Consider the following 24,987-nt stretch of genomic DNA (forward strand, 5'->3'; position numbering starts at 1 on the left):
GGTCCTCTCGTGTTCTCCATCTTGCTAATAAATCTTCATCCTCGGTAGTTTTCCATTCCGATACGCCGGAATCCCCGGCCTCGAATAGAAACCCCTAAGGTCAATGTCCAACATGCGCATATCCGTCCATAGAGCCCCCGTTGTTCGTAGGCAAATGCAAATCCAGTCACTAGCTCAAAATGAAGTACTACATCAGTTCAAAGAACCAAGAACGATCACTATACTAATTTGGGCAATTTTAAACGAAAGCGTTATACGTTCTGGGGCAAATATCAATGGCATATGCTCCGTCCTTGTGGATGATTAGACTCAAATACTAGTCTCCGCCGCGTCGCCTCTATGGACGATGCGTTTTCCCATGGACCATTTTCCTGATGTGGCAGGTACCTAAATACACAACGACTCCGGACGGATGGAACTAGCATATGGTTCTATCATCTCGTACAATTTTCTGGCCCTTAGTGAACGCGATGGCATAGAAAGCGATTATCCCGAAAACAACATGTCTAGATTCAAGCGGGTATACTCTGTGCCGGGCAATGGGTCAAGGACAAGCACCTCGTTTAGTTCCTATCTAATGAACAACTCGATGTGCTGACATTTTGTGTCTAGACCTCGATAGGTATTAACGGAGTTTAACAGATCTCAATATCCACCTCATTTCATACACCGAGCATCTCCGCTGATCCATTACCTGTCCCATGTCTTTAATTGGCATAGCCCTCGAGCAGTATTGGCCATGTAGACATGGAGAACTAGGGTAACCTCGACATGGCGACTAATACGATCAGTACGCGATGGACCTTCAAGAGCGAATTGCGATACGGAGTAAACGCATAACAAATACACCACAAGAAAGTGGCAGATTCCCGACAAACCAAGCAATTCCTGGTTTAGAGGCTGGGTACAAATGACACACGATGGACCTAGGAGATACATGCTTGCGACTCAGAAGGCTCCAGGCATTGAACTATCTGCTCAAGAAGAGGACAATGTATGGATCTCTGTACCAACAAACCCTGTCTCTCTTCTCTGTTTCCTGGTGTCTCTGTCTGGTGATTGTCGATCTGGTTTGCCTGGGATCCCTCTGCCTATTCCTCACTTCAGGGATAATGCACGGTGTCGGGATCTGTCCCTCATGATATGAGGGTTTGACGATGTCTGTCCTTTTACTAACCGAAGGAGCTTTCTGAGTGAAGGTTCATTTGCGCCATTGGCTTAGACTTTGACTAAAAGAGATTTCCTTGTACCAAGCGCAGGGCTGATGCCTCTTGTACTTTCATCGTCGCCTTGAGTGCTCGGGATAAATCACTTTGGCGTGATAATTCCCTTATCCTACTTACATAACCTAGAATGCCAACGTTCGTAGTCAATTTAAACATCGTACTGGGGTATATCCAGCGCAGTATGTATATAATCTTATCTGCCGAGACCATCAGAGTATACGACAGTTTACAATATCCAATCGCATAGCTCCATGAATCAACTGTCCGCTAAATGAACATATCAGTGGAACATACATAAGTCTATTCATATACCATATAACTGACATCACACATTTATATCCATACCCGTAACCCGATGTATATATGTACTGTATCGACAGTTCACCGACCAAAATCAAAACCAACCCAACTACCAACTCATCACCCCCCGTTCCCGATCAAAGCCTCCTCTAATCTGCTCCGGCTTCACCACCTTCCCCTTCAACACCGTATACCGGATAATATTCTCACAGTCCTCCGGACGAACGCGCGCCAGCCAAATACCCTGCGCCGCACCTTCCTCTCCCTCCGCCGATGTCTCCTCTTTACTGTCCTGCTTGCGATACCACTCCAAATCGCGACGGCGGTACACAATCACATTCGCAGAATACTTGTGACCCCCAACGTGGCTGATGAAGTAGATACCAACACCACCGGGTCGCTCATCATCAAGGTCACGATACAGTCCCAGCGGACGCAAATGGCGTTCAAATTCTTTGCGGAGGAGCGGCGCAGACTGGCCGCAGCGGGCGTCTCGCGTGCGCTGAGAACAGAGGAGGATCACCGCAGCATGAGGACAGGGGCGCGAGCGGAGGGGCGTCTGCGATAAGAGGTCTGAGATGGGTGGTTGTTGTGTCTGGTCCTCCGATTCAGGTATGGATACCGGCTCCGGGATAGCTCCCAGGGGTGTGGTGGTTGTGGGTGCGGAATTAACGATGTATTTGATCAGGTCTGGGGCCAGGGCTGGCGTGACGTGGTCCACGATGGTGAAGCTGGGTAGGAGCAGGACGGTTGTTGGTTGCTTTCCTGTGTCGTGGTGGTGGTATTCGTCCGGAACGGGCATGTTGGAGGCCGATAGTTTCAATTTCTGATTTTGTTCGTTAGTATTGTACGTGTGACGAGATCGAGATGGTAGTAGTAGTATTAGTAGTGATCGATAGAAACTTACCCCGTTACTCGGCTCGAGCCCGCCCTTCTCAATCGCTTCCATCACACTGCCCTCTTCGTCCGCTACATCTCGTACCCAATCTGTTTTCCCGGTCGCGACGAGCAGATGTGTTGACCATCCGTTGACATTTCCATATAGGGTGTCTTCCTGATCCACATCGAACTTAGCCGGGTACCGAACGGTACATGTAGCGCAGTCGTGGAGACATTCTTCTCCGTCGACGGCGGGGTCGACCTTGGTGAATAGCTTGTCGGGGGTTGAAGCTGTCCGGAATTCTTCGGCAGCCCCGGAGTCTTTGGGGGACCCCGATGGTGTTGAGAAGAGAGATGTGCCGCGTCGCCAGAGTGCCTGCATAGTGTTGGGGGGGATATGGGGAAAGAAAAAAAGAAAAAGAAAGAGGTCGGAGTGACACAGTTACCATTCTGGAAAAAGCAGATCTTATCAATCACTAATGCCAAGGACGGAATCCTTTCCGATCTGCCCGACAGGTTGCGAATAGCCCATGTCCTGATTGGCTATTTATTATCAATCTCCCCTCCGCATCAGGTCATCCGTTTGGAATCCCATATGGAGATATTAGTAACTACTGTTCATTACTGGGGAGAATAAAGGCCGAAGAGATGTATTATACGTTTATTTATTGTTTCTCTCTATTCGATTAAAAGAGAAAGAGAAAGGAAAGCGCGGTTCACTATTGCAATCCAATTGGGTTATCCCAAAAGGTTTCACGTTCTATTAAAATTAATCGCGTAGGGCAAATCAGTTGGCCCATGGGTATCTACCAAACGAATAACACTTCCTCCAGAACTGCCCGACGCATTAGACTGTACCCGCCTAAGCGATCGCATCGATGGCGTTCGGGGCGTCGCCAGCCGATGCGGGTCAACGTTTCTGGACCAAACAGGAGACCTATAACTCTGATTTCCCGATGCAGCGTAAGTGGAGCGACCCTCCCATGTCGATGCATTCGAAGGTTGTAAACTGTTGCTCCGGCCTCGAGAGAACGCCTCGCTGTCATCGTGGAAATCCATCGTATCAGTTTCCCCTTCCTCGTCTGAAGGTCCAATGACAGACTCGCTATCGCCGCGAGAGCCTTCAGCATATATATCATCCATAATGTGCGTATCAAGCGACTTCATCCCTCTTAGAAGCCCGGCAAATATGTGCATCAGATCCCGAAACTCGGTTTCGTGAAGCTCGCGCGACGAGAAGCGCGCGCGTTCATATAGTGCGATGAATTCTGCTCCAATCTCGGGTGGCTGAATGACGTTCAGGCTAGCAAGATGTTGCAAATATTCCCTCAGACCCATCGACACCGGTCGCCGTAAGATATCCACCACTCGTGTGTCCGGGATTGATTGTTCGGCGCCAGGAGAGGAGGGGTCAAACGAGCGGGTCGCTGTCAAAAAGGGGTCAGGGGGAGCGAGCGAGACCGCTTTAGCTTCGATCAGGTTTGGAAGTTCCTGAATGACCGTTCGGTACGGCAGGTCGGGCAAATCGGGGGATGCAGGAGAAGACCATCCGGGGTGTTCGACAGAGCCCCACGGCGGGCGGTCGCAGTCTATCAAGAGCATGGGGTAGTCGGCAAAGGTATCTCCATCTGCAGCTGTGTCCCGTGGCCTAGCTTGATAAGCAACAATAGCGCTGCGAGCAAGACCTTCAACCACCAGCCGTCGCACACTCTTTCCGACATCTTCCTTCTCGATTGGGATCCATGCTTTGGGGATTCCAGCTAAGGCACTGCGATTGGTATAGATCCGCGTTGCATATATCAGCGCCGCTAATATAAAAGTCACGATGTAGCCACCACTGATAATAAAAATGTTCGTGAGTCGCGAGGTTACGTAGCACTGGTAGATCGCGTCGGCCGGGGTCAGAACTATAAGACAGAAGAGGATGACGGAGAGAACGATAAAGATAGTGTAGTTGAGGATGCGATAGAAATTCCAGGCCATAATATCGAGCGCACCATATTGCGCATCGCAGCCTGGGCTCGTCGCTGCCTCGACCGTCTATGATCATGAAAGGAAGTAGTTTAACTGGGGGTCGCTGGCGGAGAAGCCGACCGAGAGTGGGGTCACGTGCAAGACGGAGCCCAACCATAAAGGGGCCGTGTCTATAGGAGAGTGTTATATTAGGGCTCTACTCCCTACGTTTAGTACAAAAGCATCGCCATTTAATATGGGGGTGGAGAGAAAGAACAACACGGGTTTTGCATGTACAATGACCTCTTTTCATAAAATATACTAGTAGCGATAAATCTATATATGCATGTGCACGGATCCGCTCGACTGATCTCTTAGTCGTCAGCAATTGCTACCTCGTCCTCCCATTGCGCTTTGAGAGCCTCTCCACGAGCCCGGCGGATAACTCTTTCAATGCCGTCCAGGCCCTTCTTCAGCACATCCATCTTAGGCCCGTAGCTCAGACGGACGAAGTGATGGCAGGGGCTGTCAAACAGGTCTCTTCTCTTGGCAGGGTTCAGATCGAAGAAAATACCGGGCACCACAATAACCTTCTCGGAAAGAAGGGCGTTGAAGAAATTCAGACCGTCGGAGATGTTAGCCTCTGCGGGAAGAGGAGGTTCCAAGGCAGTCAGATCAAGCCAAATATAGAATGTGGCCTGAGGAACATCCTTAATACGGAATCCAATCTCAGTCAGACGCTTCACAACGAAGTCTCTCTTTTCACGGAAATGATATTGAAGAGCCTTCATCTCGGCGCGTACAAGGGACGGCTCGAGCATGGGAATGGCAGCCTCCTGGAACGGTACGTTGGCACCTCCATCCAGGTAGGAACCAGCTGAGCCCAGGGCGTCAACAAATTCCTTGGGGCCGACAATCCAGGCGATACGCCAACCAGGCAGACGGAAACGCTTGGTCAGACCGTCGATGAGCAACACATCTGTCAGGGTTAGCATGAGAAAAGCATCTATAGCTTGGGAGTCTTGGCCCACCGTCTTGGTTGACATCCTCCACATTCGTAGCACCACTGAGAGTTGTGCCGTCACAGTCGGTGGTGTAGTTGTAGCCTCCATAAAATTCATCCAAAATCAGCGTCGCCCGATCCCTACAGATGTCCTGGATCTTAGCCAGCTCCTCGCTGGAAACAAAGTGTCCGGTCGGGTTACGAGGGTTCGAAGTTAGGAGGACCTGGGTACCACGGGCAATTTCTTCGGCGATCTTGTCAGGGTGGATATGATAATGGTCGTTCTGGGAGAGGGGAATGGGGATGGGCGCGATCTAAAAGATAATTTGTGAGCTATCGCGACACAGATCAAGGACCCTGCTTGTAGACTGCGCTACTCAGAAGTCTACGAGTGACCCCGCACGTACATTCTTGAACAAAGTCAACATCTCTGAGTACGCAGAGTAGTCGGGAATGGGGAAGGAAAGGTACGAATTGCCCAGAATGGCTGCAATTCGAATCAGACCCGCGCGTCCACCGGGCACAATGCAGACATTCTCCCAAGTGTACTGGCTCTCTTTGCCCTGGCGGTAATGCTCATTGTACAACCGAGCGACAGCAGCGCGGAGGGGCTTGATACCGGCCGTGGGGCCGTACTCACGAGCAGCAGAGGTGATGGGAATGCTCGTGGGGCGAGGGAAACTGCCTTCGATCTCATCGTCGGCTTCGGGAGCTCCTTGACCCAGATTTGCCCATTCGGAAGGATTCTCTGCGTAACCGTGTTCTGTCGCACGTTCTGTACACCAGACAACACCTGTCGAGGCACGCGAGGCATCGAGGCCGGCGTGAGGACGGTGACCTTCGTGAGCGCTTCGGAATTGACGATGGGTTTCCGATCGAAGTTCTGTATACAAAGGAAGGTGTGTTTGTCAGTGAAAATGTGTGTTATGATTGATTGACTTTTTTTTCTCTCTTTTTTTTTCTCGTTTGTTGTACCCCTCATTCCGCAGGTTCTACAACGTTGCCGATCGCAAACGTGCAACTCCAATCAAAAACTTGCATAGAAGAACAACGCACCATTCTCCGACAACTCCTTGCCTAGGGAGAATCGCCTGTTGGAAGGGCGCAAAATGCTCACGCGGCGGCCAGAGAACGACATATTTGCTGCTTGGCAACAATATCAGAGTTGATATGGAGGATAAAAATAGTTTAGCAGATTGATACGTTTCTTGGCTTTCTCGTAAGTATAAAATCAAGGACGCCAAGGATGCGTGCGATCTATACGTAGAAGAAAAAGAAAGCAAAGGGAAAAAGGAAAGAGACGTCAAGATAGGTGACAATCTGTCACGGTATCGACCGCGTCAAGCGCTGTGAATATGACGAGAGAGGAAAAGAAAGCGCACGGCAAATGGAATGGTTTTAAGGCTCTCTTTTTCAGGCATCACTCTCACCCTCTCTTGTTTTGTTACCTCCAATTTTGACTTTCGAGACTCAGCCCAACCCCAAAGTACTAACGTTCGAACCAATGACGAAAAAGGAAGGGCGAAATTATATCCCGCACCTGATAATCCCTCAATATAAAACACAATCGTTCCAAGGCCGTTGGGCCCCTATTCGCCGCTGGAGGGTCGATCACCATCAGCACTGAGCGTACCACTTCAACAAAGGCTGGAAATGCCTCAACCAACAGTATTGCCCCGTATCCTGTGGTTATTGTTACTATTATTATTCCCTACATACTTCCTGCCTTCGACGGAAGAGTATCGGCACGGAAGTCCGTTTGGATCGGATCTGAAAAAGCGGTCGAGGTGCCGACGGTCTGGATTGGGTCCCGACCAGGGGGGAACGTAAGAAGCCGGTGGGGCTCCTTCGGATTCCATCCGATGGGTGGCTATAGTTACTACGTATATATACTATGTACAGTATGTACGGATAGAACGGAGTGCTCGCAGGCAATGTCGTATACATCACTTGTCCTGGGAAAATCTTTCCTATTAACTCTTAGAATTAAACAATTCGCCTAGTCTATACCAACCCACCCAAACCGAGCCGAAACACAGAAAGCCCAACACAAAATAGCGCTCAAACCCGCGACCAAGTCCAACAGAAGAGCCAGCCGTGGGAATACAAGTTCACTATACATCTCATCTCTTATAAGCTGGAAACTGGTCTGTTCGATGGAACAGCGGTATACGTACATCATGCAGTCATTGCCCGCGAATAGGGACGGAAGGGGCCCGAACAAGAATAAACAAAGTCAGTCGTCGTAAGCATCTCACCCGACAAGCGAGCTCCGGATAAAATGCACATGGTCAAGATGAAGATAAACATAAATCGGCTTCCGGTAAAACACCCCATATAGGTTAGAAGAAAAGAAAAAAAATGAAGAGAATGGAAGATGGATAATGAGAAACAAAGTATGAAGGAAAAATGAAACCAGCCCTTTCTCTTCCCCTTTGTTCATGGATGAAACAATGGCTCCTCAATAGTCTCAAGCCAATCCAGTTGGAAATGAGTTGTAGAGAACCTGATGACAACGCCGGCAACTTCTTAATAGACGCCCCTTCTTTTCCTTCCATCTCCGTAGACAACCAGAGCGAAAGGGGGAATTTCAAACAGCAAAACAAAAGGGGGAAAAATAATAATAAGTGAAGCAAAGAGGACGAGAAGAGAAGAAGAAGAGTATAGTAAAAACAGGATAAAGAGCGCTCCACCTCGGTTGCATTGCGTCTAGTTCTCAACTGCTTGGCAATAGAGTTGAATCTCTCCAACTTGGCCTCTGGAAAGCATGTCACGATGTTGCTCCCGCCATTCCATAAACGCCAATTGGACGGCCTCATCGCTGTCAATGGTGACGAAATCTCCATCCTCGTCGCGGTAGCGTAGCCTGACCGATTTGCTGCCTATTGATCGATTGGTGAACCGGGCCAATTTCGCATCCACTCGGTCTGTGAGCGAGCGGAACATGATGTTGCTGGCAATCACTAGAGTGACGTAGTTATCATCGAAATTAACCTTCGCTTTGAGTTGGGTCGGCATGAGAGGCTCCTCCTCTGGTTCTTGGCTGAGAGGGGATGTAGGCTGATCTGACACAGGCTGAGTCATTCGAGATTCAGAGTACTGGGGTTCATGGAAATGCGTGTTTTGTCCGTTGGGAACATTTCCGTTTCGGCTAGGTAGACTGGTGTTGGTTGGTGAATTGGCTTGACTTCTATTAACAGGCGCCTTCATGCTGGCCATGTGAGCAGGGATCGGTGGAACGGGCACGTTGTCGACCGTCTGCATTGTGTGTGCGCCCATATACCGACGCGATTCGGGGTTGTGGTGGTGTATATCTGGGCTACTCGCAGAACGCATCCGCTGTGCCATGCCATTAGAAGTGCCAGACATAGGAGGTAGTGAAGGACGCTGAGCGCCTCGCCCATTGGGTGCACCGCTGAAATAGGGATTCGAGTTCGAGCCATCTCTAGAAACGCCGCGAGACAACGCAGGTGCGGTATACCGATTGGGCTCTTCGTTCCATGTACTGCCTGGAGTCGGCTGACGGCCGTACGAATAACCAGCAGTAGACTGCGAGCTTGACCTTGTGGACGGAGTTTCGGCAACAGGCGAAAAGTATGAGTTACCGTTTCGCTCGGCTGGGGACATACTACCACCGGGGAACTGTGTATGCACAGAAAGGTTCGGGTCTGGCATTGGGAAGCGAAACTTATTTGACAGGGGCGGGCCTGAACCACCACTACCACCGGTTGCGGACCGTGTCCGGAGACTAGTGCTTGATGCATTGCGACTCATAGGAAATTCGGAGAAGAAGCCAGCCTCCTTAGTTGCTTGTTCATCGGCATCATGTTCAAGGTACGGATTGGGCATATTCGCCATGTTCCTCATGTACGTGAATTCTGTCTCCGATGTACCGGTATTCCGTGCGCTGCGGTGTTCTGCTTGAATTGCTCGTTGGTTGTCAATGTCCCTATACCATTTGCGCATGGCATCTTCATTTTGATAGCGTATGATAAAGTTGTCCACTACGCCCGGGTCACCTTTCCAAAAAATTTGGATACGATAAGAACCTGTAAAACAGTGTCAACCCAGCACAAGTATTTTTGAGAATCGAATATAGTCTCGTACCTGGCTTTTGATAGCAAGCTATATCCGTTACGTTTGCCATGTAAATGCGACCCTTAAGCTGCAACCGTGGTTTTCCTTTCACAGTAGTAGCTGGTTTATCTTTGCCGACAATCAGTTTCGTTTTCTGCTTGTTCGGATTGATATCTTTGCAGCAGAGAAGGATACGTTCGAAAAGGTAGATGTGGTACTAGACTCAGAAAAGGGACAAGTCAGCAATCATTTGCTCCACAGTGGAATTTTTGTTTTTCTTGTTTTTTTCCCCTGGGACCCGAAGTGATCTTTGATGTTAGATCTGGACACATGAGCCTGACCAGATGATGAGGGGTGGGGTGTTCTGATCTGTGTGTCTTGTAGCCAATTTTGTGGCAACCATGTACATGTCAGATTTCTAGCTAACATGACTGTTCTTGCGAGGCATTTCATGGACCAGAAAGTGTCATAAGAGAACAGCATGGTAGTAAGGCAGGTTGGGTAAGATGAATGGAGCTCACAGGCCGGAAATATCAAACTAGTGTCTGGGAGGGAACAAACCTCTCTTTCTGAATCCTTGCCATTGTCTCCCTTCAAAACGGTAAATGTGCCGAAGCGAAGCAGGTCACCAAATGATTCTATTTTAAGCGACTTCCAATCGTCTACTCGTTCGTCTAGCTCTGTGAATGCCGAAGCCAGGTGTTCTTTGTCGATAGCATCGTTTGCAGAATCAAGGACAGACTGAATGGAGTCGATGGCACGGGTAATGTCCGTCTGCAACTCTGGGTTTTCGGTCTGCTTGCGGAGTTCCTGGGAAAAAAAATTTAGTACGTCGCGACGGACAATGGCTATGAGGATGACACAGAACACTCACGGAAAGCATCAAAGGATATTTGGTCAGACGTTGAAAAGGCTTGACAAAGAACCCATTAAGTGTTGAAGGTTGAGCCACCATCTGCCTCAAGTCAACAGTCCTAGGGGCTGCATGGATTCTGTCCCATTCCTTCAGGCAGACTTCGTCGCAACGCATTTGATTGGCGATAAACGGTTCATACTGCCGGAAAGCATCCTCGTGCTGGATAAACAACTCGCCCCAGTTTTGCCTCTCTTCCGGCAAGGCATAATGCTGCTCAATGCGAATCAAGAATCGTTGGGCGAAATCAAGGAGATTGTTTAAGTTCAAAAATATTTGGTGGCTAGGGTCGCCGGTAAGAGCCCCAGTCTCCTCCAGCTCTTTCTTGAGTAATTGTAGATTTTGAAGATGGTGGACATAGTCGCGCTCCGTCTCCAACAACTCCTTAAGGATGTGCTCCCTCTTGGTAAGTTTCACAGTTCCTTTCTCCGGGGCGCGGGATGAGACATCGGATGTTCGCTTCAGCTGACCCTGCATTTCTAAAATGTCCAACACACGATTCACCATCTTGATCACTTTGATAAAGCCGGTTGTGCTCTCACCATACAAGTCGGTGATTAGGAAGCAGTCTTGTTGAGGAAAGCCCAACTCTTTGAGGGATGCCTGTAGGAATTTGAAGGTGGCAGCCTTGGGACGTTTTGCTTCGGGGACCTTTTCAGGGTCGACCTCGAGGACCTCTTCAGGGCTTGAGGCGTTGTAGATGGTCAACAAGGGGTAACCTTCCCGAAGGCAATTCCATAGTGACGCCACAGGGTCAGTGTTTCCCTGTGCGAGATCCTCCTCATCCATCTCTCGCAGGTGCGATTCGAAGTTCGGGAGTTCCGCGAGGCGCTTTTTGAGATTGACGCAGCTCTGATAGATCGACTCACCGCCGCGGCGGTTGATGATATTGTCCTCGGCGATAGGACCGCTTGTCATGACTGCGGTCTCCGCCATTTCGACTGTCGGCCGACTGGGACCGTGCGGGGAAACACCGACAGCTTTATGGGGAAGATGGTTCAAATCTGCGCAGCAGACTAACAAAGGGAGTGAGTGGATAGCGACGATAGATGTGGTTGTACAAGAATCACGTCGAGCATGGATTACAGATTGCGAGCCGGTGGACCGATGCGGGATGGATGGCGCAAGCGAGCAGCTAAGGAGTGAGTGGAGATAGTGGTACGTTAACTATCCCTAAAGCTGAGTCAAACGACGGTTCCGTGTCTCGACCTTTCAGTAGGTTTGGTTTTAGAAAAATGAAAAAAAAAAAAAAAAAAAAGAAAAAGAAAAAGAGAATAAATATGTCAGGTGTATAAATACCCTAGTCAAGGGGATCGAGCGATTGTCTTTTCTAGGTTTTCTTTGAATTTTCCTTTTTGGCTTTTTTTTTGGCTTTTTTGATCTTTTTTTTACCTGAAGGTCAAAATTTCTGGCCCTTGCTGGCAACAGCCTCCAAAGACCAGGAAATTTGGGAGGGTTCAAAGATAGAAAGGGTGAGTGTGGGGTTTGCCGCTGCAACCAGGCAAGCGTAATAGAAAACCAGAAGGAAAGGATCAAGAGCCGTCTTCTGGTGTAAGGCTTATAGTTAAATAGTAAAATTGAAAACTGGTGAAGGAGTGCAAGGCGCAGAGGAGAAAAAGGCAGGAAAGAAAGAAAGAACCATCAAGATCGATCAGTATGAAGGATGGCAAGAGAAAGGAGACATAAGAGGGAGGAAGAAGAGCGAGCGAGCGAGCGCGCGAGAAAGAGAGTGTGAGTGCAGTGAGTGAGAGTCCAGGCCACCAGCCAGTAAGGAAATGAGGTGGTTCACTTGCCAGATCGGGGTAGCGCGCGTCGGGCTCCTTAGGTTGGCTGGTGAATGTTCAATGGTTCAGTGATTTGAAAGGGGGCATAAGGGGAGGGGGGAAGCACAAGAGAGGTGGAGTGGAGGGGCCAAAGGGCATTTGAACAGTGATGGACTAGTGCCCAAGTCAGTTAGTCTGCTGTACAACGGGAAGTATGTATGTTGTATCTACTGGGAAAGTATGTACAGGATGAAGTATACTACATAACTTACGCTGTAGTGGTTAGGTTTAGCACATACTTCAACATTGTACTGACCAGTAGTACTCTGATTCAGATACATGAAGCACATTTATTATAGAACAAGGGGGCTAAATATGACCTTGATTTCTCATCAGCCCCCAAAATAAAAAAGAAATCATTGGTACTCCGTATGGTGGGTGAATTTCAAACTTGGTGCGGATGTACGGAGTAGGGAATCAATCAATCCCTCGAGACCAATGCAAGAACCGGGGTTGGGTTAAAGATTCCGTGACTAAACTCTTCCCAGGTTTTCCAAACAACCGACAGTAGGGGCTGGGGCATGAATGTCGGATGCACATCGGGTTGCATGAAGACTCATCTCTTACATGAAGTGTTTGAGATTTTGACTAGTCTGAACTAGCGCGATAATTAGGCACGGGTCATATTATGATTTCCCCTGCCGAAGTATCAACTACTTTGGGTGCGTTTTATTACGGAGTGGGGGTTCAGTTACTAGTAAACAAGACTTTTACAGCCGCTGTCATCGTTCGATCCTGGTGTGATGATACTGCACCCCCCAACATGATGTTTTCTTTTTTTTTTTCTTCTTCTTTCTGTCCCCCCTACTTCTACTTAATCTTTGATTTTTCATACTTAATTGTGTAAAAAGAAAAAGGAAATATTAAAAGGTCTTCCTCTACTCCTGCAGAATGGGGCAAGGAAGGGGCGCCGGGGCGAGATGAAAAAATATAAATAGAATAGAATAAAATTGATGGTTGTAAGTATATTCCGTTCAGCCCTAACCTATTGGACAGCGGACTATCTCTCAGGCCCGACTCGAGGATTCATGTGAATCACCAGAATTAGTCGCATTTGTCTATGATTCACAAGGAAGTTCACAACAGTATATTCATGAAGCTTTGAAGTGCTGTCAAAAGTACAACACGGTTATCTCCCTGAGAGTTAGTTTGATCTTCTTCCCTCCTGGCAGTGGCTGTTCTCCACTGAAGGAGCATTTGTTAGGTGTTGCTTAGCCCTATAAGACAATAACAGTCTATTCCACTCAGACTATGTATGTATAGCAAGCAAGAGCAACCAACATGACATTGCCCGTCACGCGCCAGGTGTGAGAATAATAGAACATTGGATATGAATGCCCCTGGGACGAAGCTGATCAAAATTAACTAATTAGTATATCTAGCCTTGCAAGACTATATGACCTTGAGCCGGGCAGGTTTGGACCCTAAGTAGCAGTTGGACTATTATTCAATTATCTTTTCCCCTATATAGTGAATAGGAAGGTAGGCACTAAGTATACGGCGATCATATGTAGTCATTAATTGGTTGTCTAGTCATTGCTGACTCAGCCCTGTACATTCCTGAAGTTTCTCCAGATAATCTGGATGGAACCTGGAACAAGCATATTGTAACCGTGGCTTGCTAATTCATCTTGGTATCCTGCTCTCGTTAGCAACTCCAGAATGGGTATACCCACTAGTCTCAAGGAACCTAGCTGTTTCAAGTAATGATAATCTATGGAGTTCCATGTCGGCTATGGATTAAATTGAGATTGCGCCATCGCTCCTACTGGTACTTAAACGTACACAACCAATCCACAAGGTTATGTGGACCGGTGAAGAGAAAGAAGGTCGTCAAATCTGGATCCTTTGGGGATTGCTCGTTAACCATTCTTGACAGTTGATGGTGGTACATACCGAAGTAATCGAGTCTAACTCTTGGCCAACAAGAATCGGACCTGTGAAAGGGTTTAGGATATACTGGGTTATATCAGCAAAGAGAGCGATGAAGGTTACATTCTCAATCCTAACAAGTTTTCACCGCTACATAAAACTAAGCAAGTTGTATTACTGGATGCTTGAACCCTCGGCCTGGTTTCTGAGAGGCTTAGCTGTCACAGAGGAAGTACACGTACAGGTTCGTCGGTGTAGCTGCAGTGTTGGAAGGGATACCGCTGCACGTTTTCTGGAGAAGAGCCTGAAGTATGAAGTACCAGTATCTAGATCGGGTGTATCTATAATCAGGAAAATATTGGACCAGGAAGGTAACCTTGATGTTCTAGATACAGTACAGCGGTACCGAAAGTGGAAGGTAATCTTGCTTTCCATACTACTAGTATGTACATACATATGTAGTAGGTATGGATTTCAAGGTCGAATCTTCTATCAGAGTAGGTAATGTTTGCTTCCTTCCTGGCCTGGTAAATACCCCAGCCGTACTCAAGAAACTAAAAATCTGACGTGACCCGTACCGTACTTGGAAGAAACAAACAACAACCTGTGTAAGTCTGACTAAACCCGGTTGGGTATCGATAGTCAAGTCACCTATCAATCCGCCGCCAACGCTCTCTGACGACAGTCCCTGCCCCAACTTCTTTCAATATGGCGTTTAATCACCGTCTCTAAGGCCCTTCAATGCTAAGTTTCGATATAAGTCTCGTTCATGCTTGCACTTGAAAGCGTGACGCGGTCGACTTACAGGGACACAAGCAGTCCAATATCCGCCTGTTTTGCTGCCAAGTAAGAAGACAAACAACATCAGCTAAGCTGCGCGCCGAGTGAGCTGAGGCCTGGGGCACCCCCCGTGTCAGTTCAGCAAAAAGGTGGATCTGACTGCTGCACCTCGACCCTCTTGTTGCTGTGACGAAAGGACTCATGGCTGGAGAGACTACCGCCGCCAATTATTCCCCCGACCTCACCGCCCCCTCATTACCTGCACCTTACAGACTAGACGAGGGTTACTCGGACGAAACTAGAAGCCAGGTGGACAAGGAACTTGCGGACCTGCCCTCGGATGATGTGATGCCTCTCCCCGATTGGCTTCTAGCGAATAGCGAAGAAGATAGGGCTGGTGCGTTGAACCTTCCCGCCAGCCAGCGCCGTTCGCGTCTCTGAACGGCCAAACTGATGTCTTCCGCCTTTTATTTGTCGGCATTGATGCTTACTATTCATCATGTATAGAGATTGCCTACAGTTTATTACGCACACTACCCACTTCTACCGTGGCCGCGGTTGTCGACCGCCTTGCGCCTGTGTTGCACATGGATCCCGTTGTCAAGCTCCCCCCCGAGATCACCTCCGAGATCTTCTCCTACCTTGAGCCCAAGACTCTCTTGACAGCTTCATTGGCATCTCGTGCCTGGCGGGGCCGTATAATTGACTCTGGTCTGTGGCGAGGAAAGTATATCGATGAAGGCTGGCGCGTTGATATTGATGCAATCCGTTCGTTTGAGGAAAGACAATCCAAACTTTCGTCCCCGAGTCTTCGTAAATCCCGCTTAAGGAACGCCGATACAGATGATGGAGAACCGAAGAATAAGAAACGCGTACCTCCATGCTGGTTAGACTCGCGTTCGACAGGATATGTGGGCAGTTACATAATCGGGCGGCAAGATGGACAACAAACCTCTGCGGAGGCTGATACTGAGGGTGATCACCTCATGAGCGATGTTGCAAATGACCAGAGCGGGTCAACTTCCTCTGAACACCAGTTACGCTCGAGCAGCATTCGAGAGACTCAGACAGAGCTCTCTCGCACCACGCCTGGACCCATGCCATCATCAGCTCAGTCGTCCCCAAAATCCTCTATTTTGCTGCGGATGCCCAATGGTGGTGTCAGAATTAACTGGCTTCATCTCTATAAGCAACGTAGACGACTGGAAGAGAATTGGAATAGAGGTCGCCTCACAAAATTCCAGATTCCCCACCCTGAGCACTTGGCGGAGTGCCACAAAGAATGTATATATTCAATCCAATTCTGGGGGAATTGGCTGGTGAGTGGTAGTCGAGATAGGACTGTCCGAGTTTGGAATATAGATACGCAGAGACTGCGTTATCGCCCTCTTGTGGGCCACTCCAAATCGGTGCTCTGTCTCCAATTCGATCCCCGACCCTCTGAGGACATTATCATGACTGGGAGCAGCGACAAGAGCGTCATCATGTGGCGATTTTCCACTGGTGAGAAACTCAAAGAGATTGCACCCGCTCATCAGGACTCTGTGTTAAACCTCAGATTTGATGAGCGTTATCTTGTCACATGTTCTAAAGATAGGTTGATAAAGGTTTGGAATCGGCGTGAGCTAATGCCCGGTGACAAAGAATATCCTGTGGTCCATCATGGATCTGGGGTTATGTTTCCAGCGCACATCGTTGATATAAGCGAGCTTCCTTCCCCTATTACAGAAACAGAGCTAGCTAAGCGTCAAATCCGAAGCCTAGCTCCGTACTCTCTTTTAATGACGATCGCAGGGCACGGCGCTGCAGTTAATGCTATCCAGATAAGCGAAGATGAGATTATTTCCGCTTCAGGTGACCGGTTAATCAAGATCTGGAACATCCGCAGTGGTATCTGCAAGAAGACCCTTGTGGGCCACGAGAAAGGTATCGCATGCGTCCAGTTTGATGGCCGGCGTATCATTAGCGGAAGTAATGATGACTCCGTTCGCATCTTCGATCACAGCTCCGGTGCGGAGGTTGCTTGTTTATCTGGTCACGCCGACTTAGTAAGAACCGTCCAAGCTGGCTTTGGCGACCCACCAGGAGCTGAAGAGGCTATGAAGATGGAAGCTCTGGCTGTTGATAACGAGTTCCGTGATGCTCGACGCTCTGACGAAGCTGTAGACTACGGTCCAAGAGCTCTCAGACGTGCCGGCCACCACCAAAACACGGCTGGTTCCAGAAACCCAAAGGATATCAAGGCTCTGGGTGCTCATATCCCACCAGGAGGAGGCGGAAGTAAGTGGGCTAGAATTGTCTCTGGTTCGTATGACGAATTAGTGCTTGTCTGGAAGAAGGACAGAGATGGCGCCTGGGTCGTCAGCCAACCACTGTCTCATGTGAAAACTTTGAAGCAAATCAACGGAGAGGATACCGATGATGAAGCTCCTCCTCGTAATCCACGAAACGCCTTTGCCCAGCAAGCTCAGAGAGTTCGACCGCCCAACCCGGCTGCCGGCCCAGCAACAAATCATCCTTTCACCCCTCAGCTTCAACAGCATCCACCAGTTGTGCAAGCTCCAGGAGCGACGCACCACAATCACCATCATCACGCAGCGCGAAACCAGCAAGCCCGTGCAAATAATAATAACAACAATAACAACAATAACAATAATAACAATGGTAACAACCCGCCATCCTCCAGGGTCTTTAAGGTCCAATTCGACGCGCGGAAAATCGTCTGTGCCACCCAGGACCCAAGGATAGTGGTATGGGACTTTGCGGACGACGACGAAGAGATAAAGGAGGCTTCTCAATTCTTTACAGGGCTTTAACAATTTACTTTTTTTCTTTTGGACTTCTGCATATGCAGTTACCGACATGACGTCGGTCTTGGGGCTTTTTATTCTCCATTCTATATTAGCATCCTTTCTCTTTCTTCTCCCATTCTTGGTCTCTATTTAGCCCAATTGGATATTGTTATCGATGTTCATTATTGCATGTGAATATTAGGGTCTACGATTTCGATGAAAACTTTCTGAACTCATCATGAGCGTCATATGGAATGTCTTTGAACTTGTTGTTTACTATAAAACGTCTACCGTTTTCCGAGCATTATTGCATTGAGGAGTAACGGAGTTGACCGGTTCATATCTTTGCAGTATCAAATATGGAAACTCGTATGACTAGCCTTCAAGCCATGGATCTCTTAGCTAAGAATATAGTAAAAAGGTGGCGTAGAAACCTCCCTTTTCTTTCATCGAATCGACATTATCATCCACAGCTCTCTAAAGGGTTACTTCACAAAGAAGTATAACAATAGTGGACCCTGATGAATACAGACCAGCGTGTACCGATAATCCAATATCCGTTACATCTTTTATGGCCGTGGAAAAGGTTTCCTGAGTGAACCATATGGCTTACACAACGCCTGATATCCAAAACCACAAATCGCGTCAGCCGTTAAAGGGGCTCCTGGGTCTGTTCTAACCATGTGGAGGATCCATAATTTCGAGAGGAGATAAAAGCTTGAAACGACGTCCACATGTCCGAGCAATAACGCCCAAACTCCTGCACTATGCCCTCCCTGGCACCCAAGTGAGCCGCGCTGTCGTCCGAGACCTGGCTCCTTGCAGTAGCATATGTGTCATTAGAGGCAGTGTTCACGTACACAATGGTATCCTGCTCATTCCTGGCTTCCAGACAGCAGCATAAAAACGAATTAACAATCTTTGAGGCCTGTAACCAACGACCATGTTGGCTCTCAAGCATGATACATCCTTCATGGACAGAAGGCTCCGCTGTTGATCGTGTTTGTGTGAGGGAACAGCCGGGGGGTTCGGAAGCTAGTAGAGCGGGCATGTCCACCACCGGAGTCCTCCTCGCCCCTGGCTCTAAGGGACGTCTATCTGCGGGACTAGCAGAGGTTGTTGCTGATTGAGTGGTCACCGAGCAGCTTTGCCGGCGTGAGATCCTGCTTGGTAGGTATTGTGGACAGGAACTAGGTATGTGGTCTCGGTGGATTGAGTTCTGCCGCTTGATATGGAAACAATGCTCCGTGCCTAATGGTCTAGTCTGGATAGCGGAGCCGTCACCCTCGTCAATGTGACCACACTGAGCCATAGAAAGGTTCCTTCGATGAAATGGATGTTCGTTTAATCTACCATTCGCACCAACTCCATGGGCACTATGCCTCTGGGGGAAGCGCCCTTGGACCACAGCGCTATCAACTGCCCTCACAGCAGTGCATCCTCGCCTATTAGGCCGAGTGGAAGAGGTTGAAGAGATACCAAAGAATCTTCGAAATGACTCCCCGTAGGATTCGACCCTATTGCTATCAGCAGCGTTGCTGTAACGGTCACGGTGCTGGGATTGCCCATTGCTCGGTGCTGAATGGACAGGAAACCGTGCAGAGGAACGGACTGCCTCTTCGGTGCCGAAAGATGGAAGTCCCGGAGGTGTGGGCATCCTTACCGGTGGTGGGTACGTGGGTAGAATCGGACTCGCAGGGGACACTACACTTCCCAGCCATCTGGAAGCTCTCACTTTTGCATCTGCATCATTGACACTCGCCGTTTTGCGGTGTCGCTGTTGACCCAGCCGGTCTACTTCTGGTGACTCCTCTGGAATCGGCATGTCCACTCGTTGTACGTCATTTTTCGGCAGTATATGGCTTTCAGATGTATTCGGCTTTGATGAACGACCTGCCGTGTACTCGGACGTGGGAGCGACAAACATTGCCATGTTGGCTGCCATTCTGCTATTAAGGGTACCACTCGACCTAGGCACAAGGTCTTCCAAACCTGAGCTTACCCTCGCGGCATTATATATTGAGCTTGCATCGCTTGGACTCGATCCAGATGACTCTCTGGTCGATGCCGGGTTGAATACCGCTCCCCCCCGCCGCAGGGCAGAGTCCGGACTGGTTAAAGGAGAGTGACATCGCAGATCCATTCTGAGGCATGACAGATCTGAGAACTGGCATATGTAGTCAACGAAAGGCACTAAGTGACTTGTGAACACGGGATTTGAATGTCACCGTGCCTTCCAACTTGCTCTCAAGTCCAATTGAGAAGGTGCAGCACTAAAGTGAGTTGGAGGGAAAGAACTACCTGCCGAAGTAAGTGTTTGCGAGGTTCGTTAAAGTCCGTACTGTAGGAGGTATGAGCATCACTGAATCGCGCGCTTCGAATAGTACATATACATTTATCAAGTCCCTTAGAATATAAACAACAAGAGGGATCAAAACCGAACCAATATATACCCAGAGTGAAAAAACATTAATATGTACAATGAAGAAATTATCGGCAGGATGAAGTGAACTCAACCGATATTGGGTGGCTTGAGGTTGAACAAGGAGAAGTTTAGGATATCATCATCGTCATAAAGCCGTGACGGTCTGATTGGGACCAGCTTTGCTGGCTTGCTCTTTTTTCAGATTCCTGAGCAGAGCCTCCAGCCTTCGGCGTTCCTCTTGCTCCGCCTGTATTTAAATCAGCTCGAGGGCGTTACTAGAGAAAGGACAACGATGTACTTACCTTCAGTATCTTCATATTTTCAGTCCGCGTGTCACGCATCATCTTCTTGAATTCATTCTTCAGCACCATGGTTGATGTGGTCTCATACGTGGTTCCATCTCGTCCCATTGACGCTGAGTGCATGCCCATCCAGGTGATCCGCTCTTCGTTCAATTGCGTCTCCAGTTGCTCACAGCGATCCCGAAGCGCGTCAATGAGGCTCTCAAACTTCTCGCGTTCTTTCTCAAATTCGATACTAGCCTTGGTCATGACTTCATAGTCGTCAATCGTCTCGCGCAGCTCCTTCTCCAATGTCTGTACACGCCGCTGTGTGTCACTGTTTGCAGGCTTGCCAGCCTTAAAAGTGGCAAGCTCCTGCGCCAGCTCGATATTACGGGTGGTCAACACCTCGAGCTCCTTCTGAAGGGCAGGGTCGACAGCGGCTGCCCGTTGAGACCGGCTACCATAAGCGCCATCGAGCTCAGCCTGAGCCATTGTAAGCTCAGTCCGAACCCTCACAACTTCACCTTCTAGCTCAGTTAATTCCGCCTGCAAGCGCACCGCATTCTCCTCAGCGTCTGTCCGAGCCTTGGTTGCCTCGCTGAGTTGAGACTCCACGTCGGAGCGTATTTGTTCTATCAAAGTTTGCAACCGAGTAATTTCATCCTCGGCCTGTGTGCGCGAGTCTGTGGCTTCCTTCAGCCGAGCGTCAGTTTCAGTACGGATCTGCTGAATACTCTCCTCCAGAGTCGAGATCTGTTTTTCTGATCGCTCACGGGACTCCGTGACCTCCTCTGCCTTTGCGTCGACCTCACCGCGAAGTTGATCGATCACAGCTTGTAGGCGTGCGATCTCCCCATCTGCCTCGGAGCGTACCGCAGACAGTTGCTCTGTGTGACCGTTGGACTCGGATCGAATCTGTTCGAGTTGAACTTCTAAGCGGGCAACTTCAGTCTCGGCACGGACGCGTGCTTCATGGGCATCCGCTTGAGCCTCGTTTTCTTGTTGAAGTTTCTGCATGATAGCCTGCAAGCGGGTGATTTCAGCTTCGGCCTGAAGGCGTGCTTCATGAGTCTCGGCGTGAACGTCTTTTTCGCTTTGGTGCTCTTGGATGACACTCTGCAAACGTGCGATTTCAGCTTCAGCATGAAGGCGTGCTTCATGAGTCTCGGCGTGAGCATCTTTCTCGCGCTGGTGCTCTTGGATGGCAGCCTGCAAGCGAGCAACTTCAGCCTCCGCACGAAGGCGCGCTTCGTGGGCTTCGGCATAAGCATCTTTTTCGAGTTGGAGCTCTTGCACAACGTTCTTCAAACGAACAATTTCACTTTCCGCGTGACGATGCGCTTCCTGGGTTTCATTGTGCATATCTTTCTCGCGCTGGTGTTCGTGCACGACAGCTTGCAATTGGGTAATCTCAGTTTCAGCGCGAAGACGTGCCTCTTGAGCTTCAGCAAGGGCATCTTTCTCGTGTTGAAGCTCTTTTACGACGGTTTGCAGACGAGACACCTCGGCTTCTGCGCGTGTGCGAGCTTCTTTTTCAGATGCGAGGGCCTCCGAATTGTCCTCTGGGATGGCCCGCTGCTGGTGATCGGACAGTTCCCGGCGTGCAGCCTCCAGCTGCTCCATCGTGTGGTCCAGCATATCTTTGGACTGTTGCCCTTCTCGCTCAGCTAAATCGAGCTCCTTGCGCACACTAGCCAACTGTTCGACCAGGTCGGCAATATGCGCATCCCTCTCCGCGTCTGATTTGGAGTTTAGCTCCCGTTGTTGTTGAATTTGGGTAGTTAGGATGCCCTTCTGCTCAAGAAGTCCCCCCAAGCGCTCATGGAGGCCGTCAATACCTTCGTTTAGGTATGAAAGGTGTTCCTCAAGATTCCCGTTAGATATATCAGGTGGTGGTGGAAGGGTCCGCGAGCGCGGCAAGCCCGACTCATTCACGATCTGATATAGTCTAGTGTTGACTCCCACTAGCTGTTGATCGCTCCCATGGTTCATGCTTCTAGTGCCGGGGGTGCTATTAGAGTGAGTTGTGAGTGCGCCGAGCCCGTTTTCAATGTATGCTATGTAAGCTTCGATGGTTGCCGTAGGGTTGGGCATGGAGCCCTCCGCCGAGAGTTGTGGAATCGGAGCGAAGTCATTGTCAGGATTGGACTGTAGAATCATGTCACGCATTTGCCCACTTAGCATCTCTAGTTTTTTCTCGGTATTTTGGATCATATCGCGGCCGACTGCCGGTTGATTCGAATGAGCCAGCGGACTTGGCCCTTGAGGCCCATGCCCATTGAGCTCGTTGAGATGATCTGACGTTTTGTATAAGCTCCTATCATCGAAGTCATCGATACTACCACGGGGGTTATGGCTGGAAAGGCTCTCAGGTGTATTGGGCACATTGTTCTTCGGATATTTCTTTATTCCTTTATGGGTCATCTGTAGGACGCCAGCCGTATGCTCCAGTAAACGTTTTTGAATCAGCTGAACTCTACTTTCCAGGTTCCAGACTTCCTGCGAAAGCTCCTCGCACTTCCGCGTGCTCACTGCCAACTCTCCATCCGTCTTGTCGAGGGTACTTGAAGCGCCATTGCGACCGAACATGCTCCTGCGACTCCGATTGGATTTCGGAGAACCTCCCACATCATATTCTTCGCTTGACCTGGAGCTCTTTGAGTTATATAGTCGGCTGAGGGACATGGCTGCATCACGAAGTTTTGTCTCCAAGGCCAGTTTCCGTTTGGCAGCCTCCAAGCGACCCGACAGGAACTTGAATTCTTTCTTCAGCCCTTCAACCTCCTCCAAGGACAGGACCTCATAATGCGCACTGTCACCCATAGCAGTTTCGGTCAATAAATACATCGTCACAGGATCATTGCCGTTGAGTAAAGCAGAGCTTCTTGGGTGGGCCGTATTCAACTATGGATGAGCGAAGGCGTCAGCAAATGGCGGACTTGGCATGAGGTTGAGGAACCACTCACTGGATTGTAGCGCGGAGTTTCCACATTTTTTAGGATGGGAGCGCCATGGTATCCGTCCATGAGTACCTTCGTCGGGGGAGGCTGCGGAGCGCCAAAGGAGGCGCCGGAAAAGTGCCTTGGATCGCCATAGGACGATTGACTGGATCGTAGGTCGAAACCACTCATTGTAAATACAAGTATGCAGAAAAATCAAGGAGAGAGATTGTGCGTAATGGACCGGTGATAGAGAGTCGTCGCAAATAAAATACTAGACAGTATACATCCTGAAGGGGGTTACTCCGTGTTTATTGTCACAGGAGGTGGCCGGGATTAGACAAGCGGTAGAGGGAGGCGAAGTGAAACAGAGTTTCCAGTTGGTGGAGGGATAAGAGCAAGAATAGGTATCAAATAAGACGAACCGGCGGAGTAATAAAAGGAGGGAAAGGGAAAGAAGGTTGGGGAGACAAAGTTGAAAGCGAGGACGGAGTCGAGACGATCTGCAAACTAAAGAGTGTCGATGCTCAGCCGCCCAGCCAGTGGACACGAACCATTATGGGACACTTTTAAATCTTCAGCGCCACTAGCGAAGTAAAGAAAAGAAGAAGAGAAGAAGAGAAAAGTAAAAAAGCAATTTCGATAGATCCAATGCATTGTGTGTCAGCATTGGAGATGGGTGAACCATGAAGAAATTATTGGAGTTATAATATTAGGGGGGAAAGGTAAAAAAAAACAAAAAACCAAAGTACAGAGAAAGTGACGATAAGCAAAGAGAGAGAGAGGTTGAGAATGATCGTACGTCAACCAAATCACTTGCAATGGAAAGGTCATGATTCACAACTCTTTGTCCTTTTCCTTCCGTCCCTTCCTTTTTATTTTAATTAGAACATCTTGAATGGGTGTGACGGATGAAAATGTCCCGGAAGGTAAACTCAGCACAAGAGTTGTCGCGAACATAGAAAGTCGATAGAGACCGCGCAGGTCTCAGAGCAATCAGATTGATCTTCCGTACTCTGCTGCAACCTTGACACCCAGAAAGTGATGCATAATGTCCGTCGAAGGCATGTTGAATTGACTGCAGGTCAGTCAGCACCATCTGGAAGAATATCCTCCGAGACTTTGTAGATCGAAAGATCTCCGGATTCGGGAAGGATTAAAATAGTTCTTGCGAAACTGATCTGTGATGAGCCATGGATTGTGAAACATTCATTGCAATTTAAAATGCGACTGGCGATTTATACGGGACGATGATTGGACGGTCATACATCAAGTGCCTGAGACAATCTCCATTCAATCAATTCCTTTGCATGAAATTCTCGAGTTGGTTCACTTTTTCCATACTGGAAAAATCCACTACCATCCAGAATCCAGCACCAGACCACTCCCTCATCATGTGATGGTGATTCACCTGACTGCGAGAGATGGACAAGCAAAAAGGTTACATTGAATTCGTCTCTCTTGTCAGCTACTACTCTGCTCGTATCTGCACCCAATTATCGGGCTTCTTTAATTTAAACGGATGCTCAAACCCCGCAATCGATCTTCGGGTCTTAAGCCTCGGGTTGATTGAACCCCAATAATGGGTGAGACTGACTTGATACGACTGTTCTCAGTACCCTACTCCAGAGACTTACCTAGGCTTGTCCAGATTATCTCTGGGGTACTTTTATTAATGCGGAATTGCGCCACATATGCGCTGTAACCCTCGTCGGATCATT

At 48.9% G+C, this 24,987-nt stretch overlaps 6 protein-coding genes across 6 annotated transcripts; 1 reads left to right on the plus strand and 5 right to left on the minus strand.

The window, feature by feature from the left end:
• Positions 1-1,635: 1,635 nt before the first annotated feature.
• AO090003001075 (sucrase/ferredoxin-like domain-containing protein) lies at positions 1,636-2,787 on the minus strand (the record flags this gene model as incomplete). The annotated part of the gene is made up of 2 exons (XM_001820123.3): positions 1,636-2,352; positions 2,434-2,787. 2 exons carry the CDS (start codon positions 2,785-2,787, stop codon positions 1,636-1,638), a joined length of 1,071 nt encoding a protein of 356 aa, XP_001820175.1.
• A 371-nt stretch (positions 2,788-3,158) lies between these two features.
• Positions 3,159-4,388, minus strand: AO090003001076 (DUF4129 domain-containing protein; the record flags this gene model as incomplete). The annotated part of the gene is made up of 1 exon (XM_023235160.1): positions 3,159-4,388. The coding sequence occupies one exon, from the start codon at positions 4,386-4,388 to the stop codon at positions 3,159-3,161; it is 1,230 nt and encodes a 409-aa protein (XP_023090205.1).
• A 344-nt stretch (positions 4,389-4,732) lies between these two features.
• Positions 4,733-6,499, minus strand: AO090003001077 (pyridoxal phosphate-dependent aminotransferase; the record flags this gene model as incomplete). Its single annotated transcript, XM_001820125.3, has 4 exons — positions 4,733-5,337; positions 5,390-5,675; positions 5,769-6,244; positions 6,418-6,499. The coding sequence occupies 4 exons, from the start codon at positions 6,497-6,499 to the stop codon at positions 4,733-4,735; spliced, it is 1,449 nt and encodes a 482-aa protein (XP_001820177.1).
• Positions 6,500-8,070: 1,571 nt separating this feature from the next.
• On the minus strand, positions 8,071-11,287 carry AO090003001078 (Rho family guanine nucleotide exchange factor CDC24; the record flags this gene model as incomplete). Its single annotated transcript, XM_001820126.1, has 4 exons — positions 8,071-9,410; positions 9,469-9,655; positions 10,000-10,248; positions 10,313-11,287. The coding sequence occupies 4 exons, from the start codon at positions 11,285-11,287 to the stop codon at positions 8,071-8,073; spliced, it is 2,751 nt and encodes a 916-aa protein (XP_001820178.1).
• Positions 11,288-15,027: 3,740 nt separating this feature from the next.
• Positions 15,028-17,642, plus strand: AO090003001079 (F-box and WD domain protein; the record flags this gene model as incomplete). Its single annotated transcript, XM_023235161.1, has 4 exons — positions 15,028-15,223; positions 15,334-15,639; positions 15,898-16,988; positions 17,523-17,642. The coding sequence occupies 4 exons, from the start codon at positions 15,028-15,030 to the stop codon at positions 17,640-17,642; spliced, it is 1,713 nt and encodes a 570-aa protein (XP_023090206.1).
• Positions 17,643-20,318: 2,676 nt separating this feature from the next.
• Positions 20,319-23,150, minus strand: AO090003001080 (involucrin repeat protein; the record flags this gene model as incomplete). The annotated part of the gene is made up of 1 exon (XM_001820128.3): positions 20,319-23,150. The coding sequence occupies one exon, from the start codon at positions 23,148-23,150 to the stop codon at positions 20,319-20,321; it is 2,832 nt and encodes a 943-aa protein (XP_001820180.3).
• Between the last annotated feature and the right edge of the window lie 1,837 nt (positions 23,151-24,987).

Source organism: Aspergillus oryzae, chromosome 2 (genome assembly GCF_000184455.2).
Source record: "Aspergillus oryzae RIB40 DNA, chromosome 2".
Classification (NCBI taxonomy): Eukaryota; Fungi; Ascomycota; class Eurotiomycetes; order Eurotiales; family Aspergillaceae; genus Aspergillus; species Aspergillus oryzae.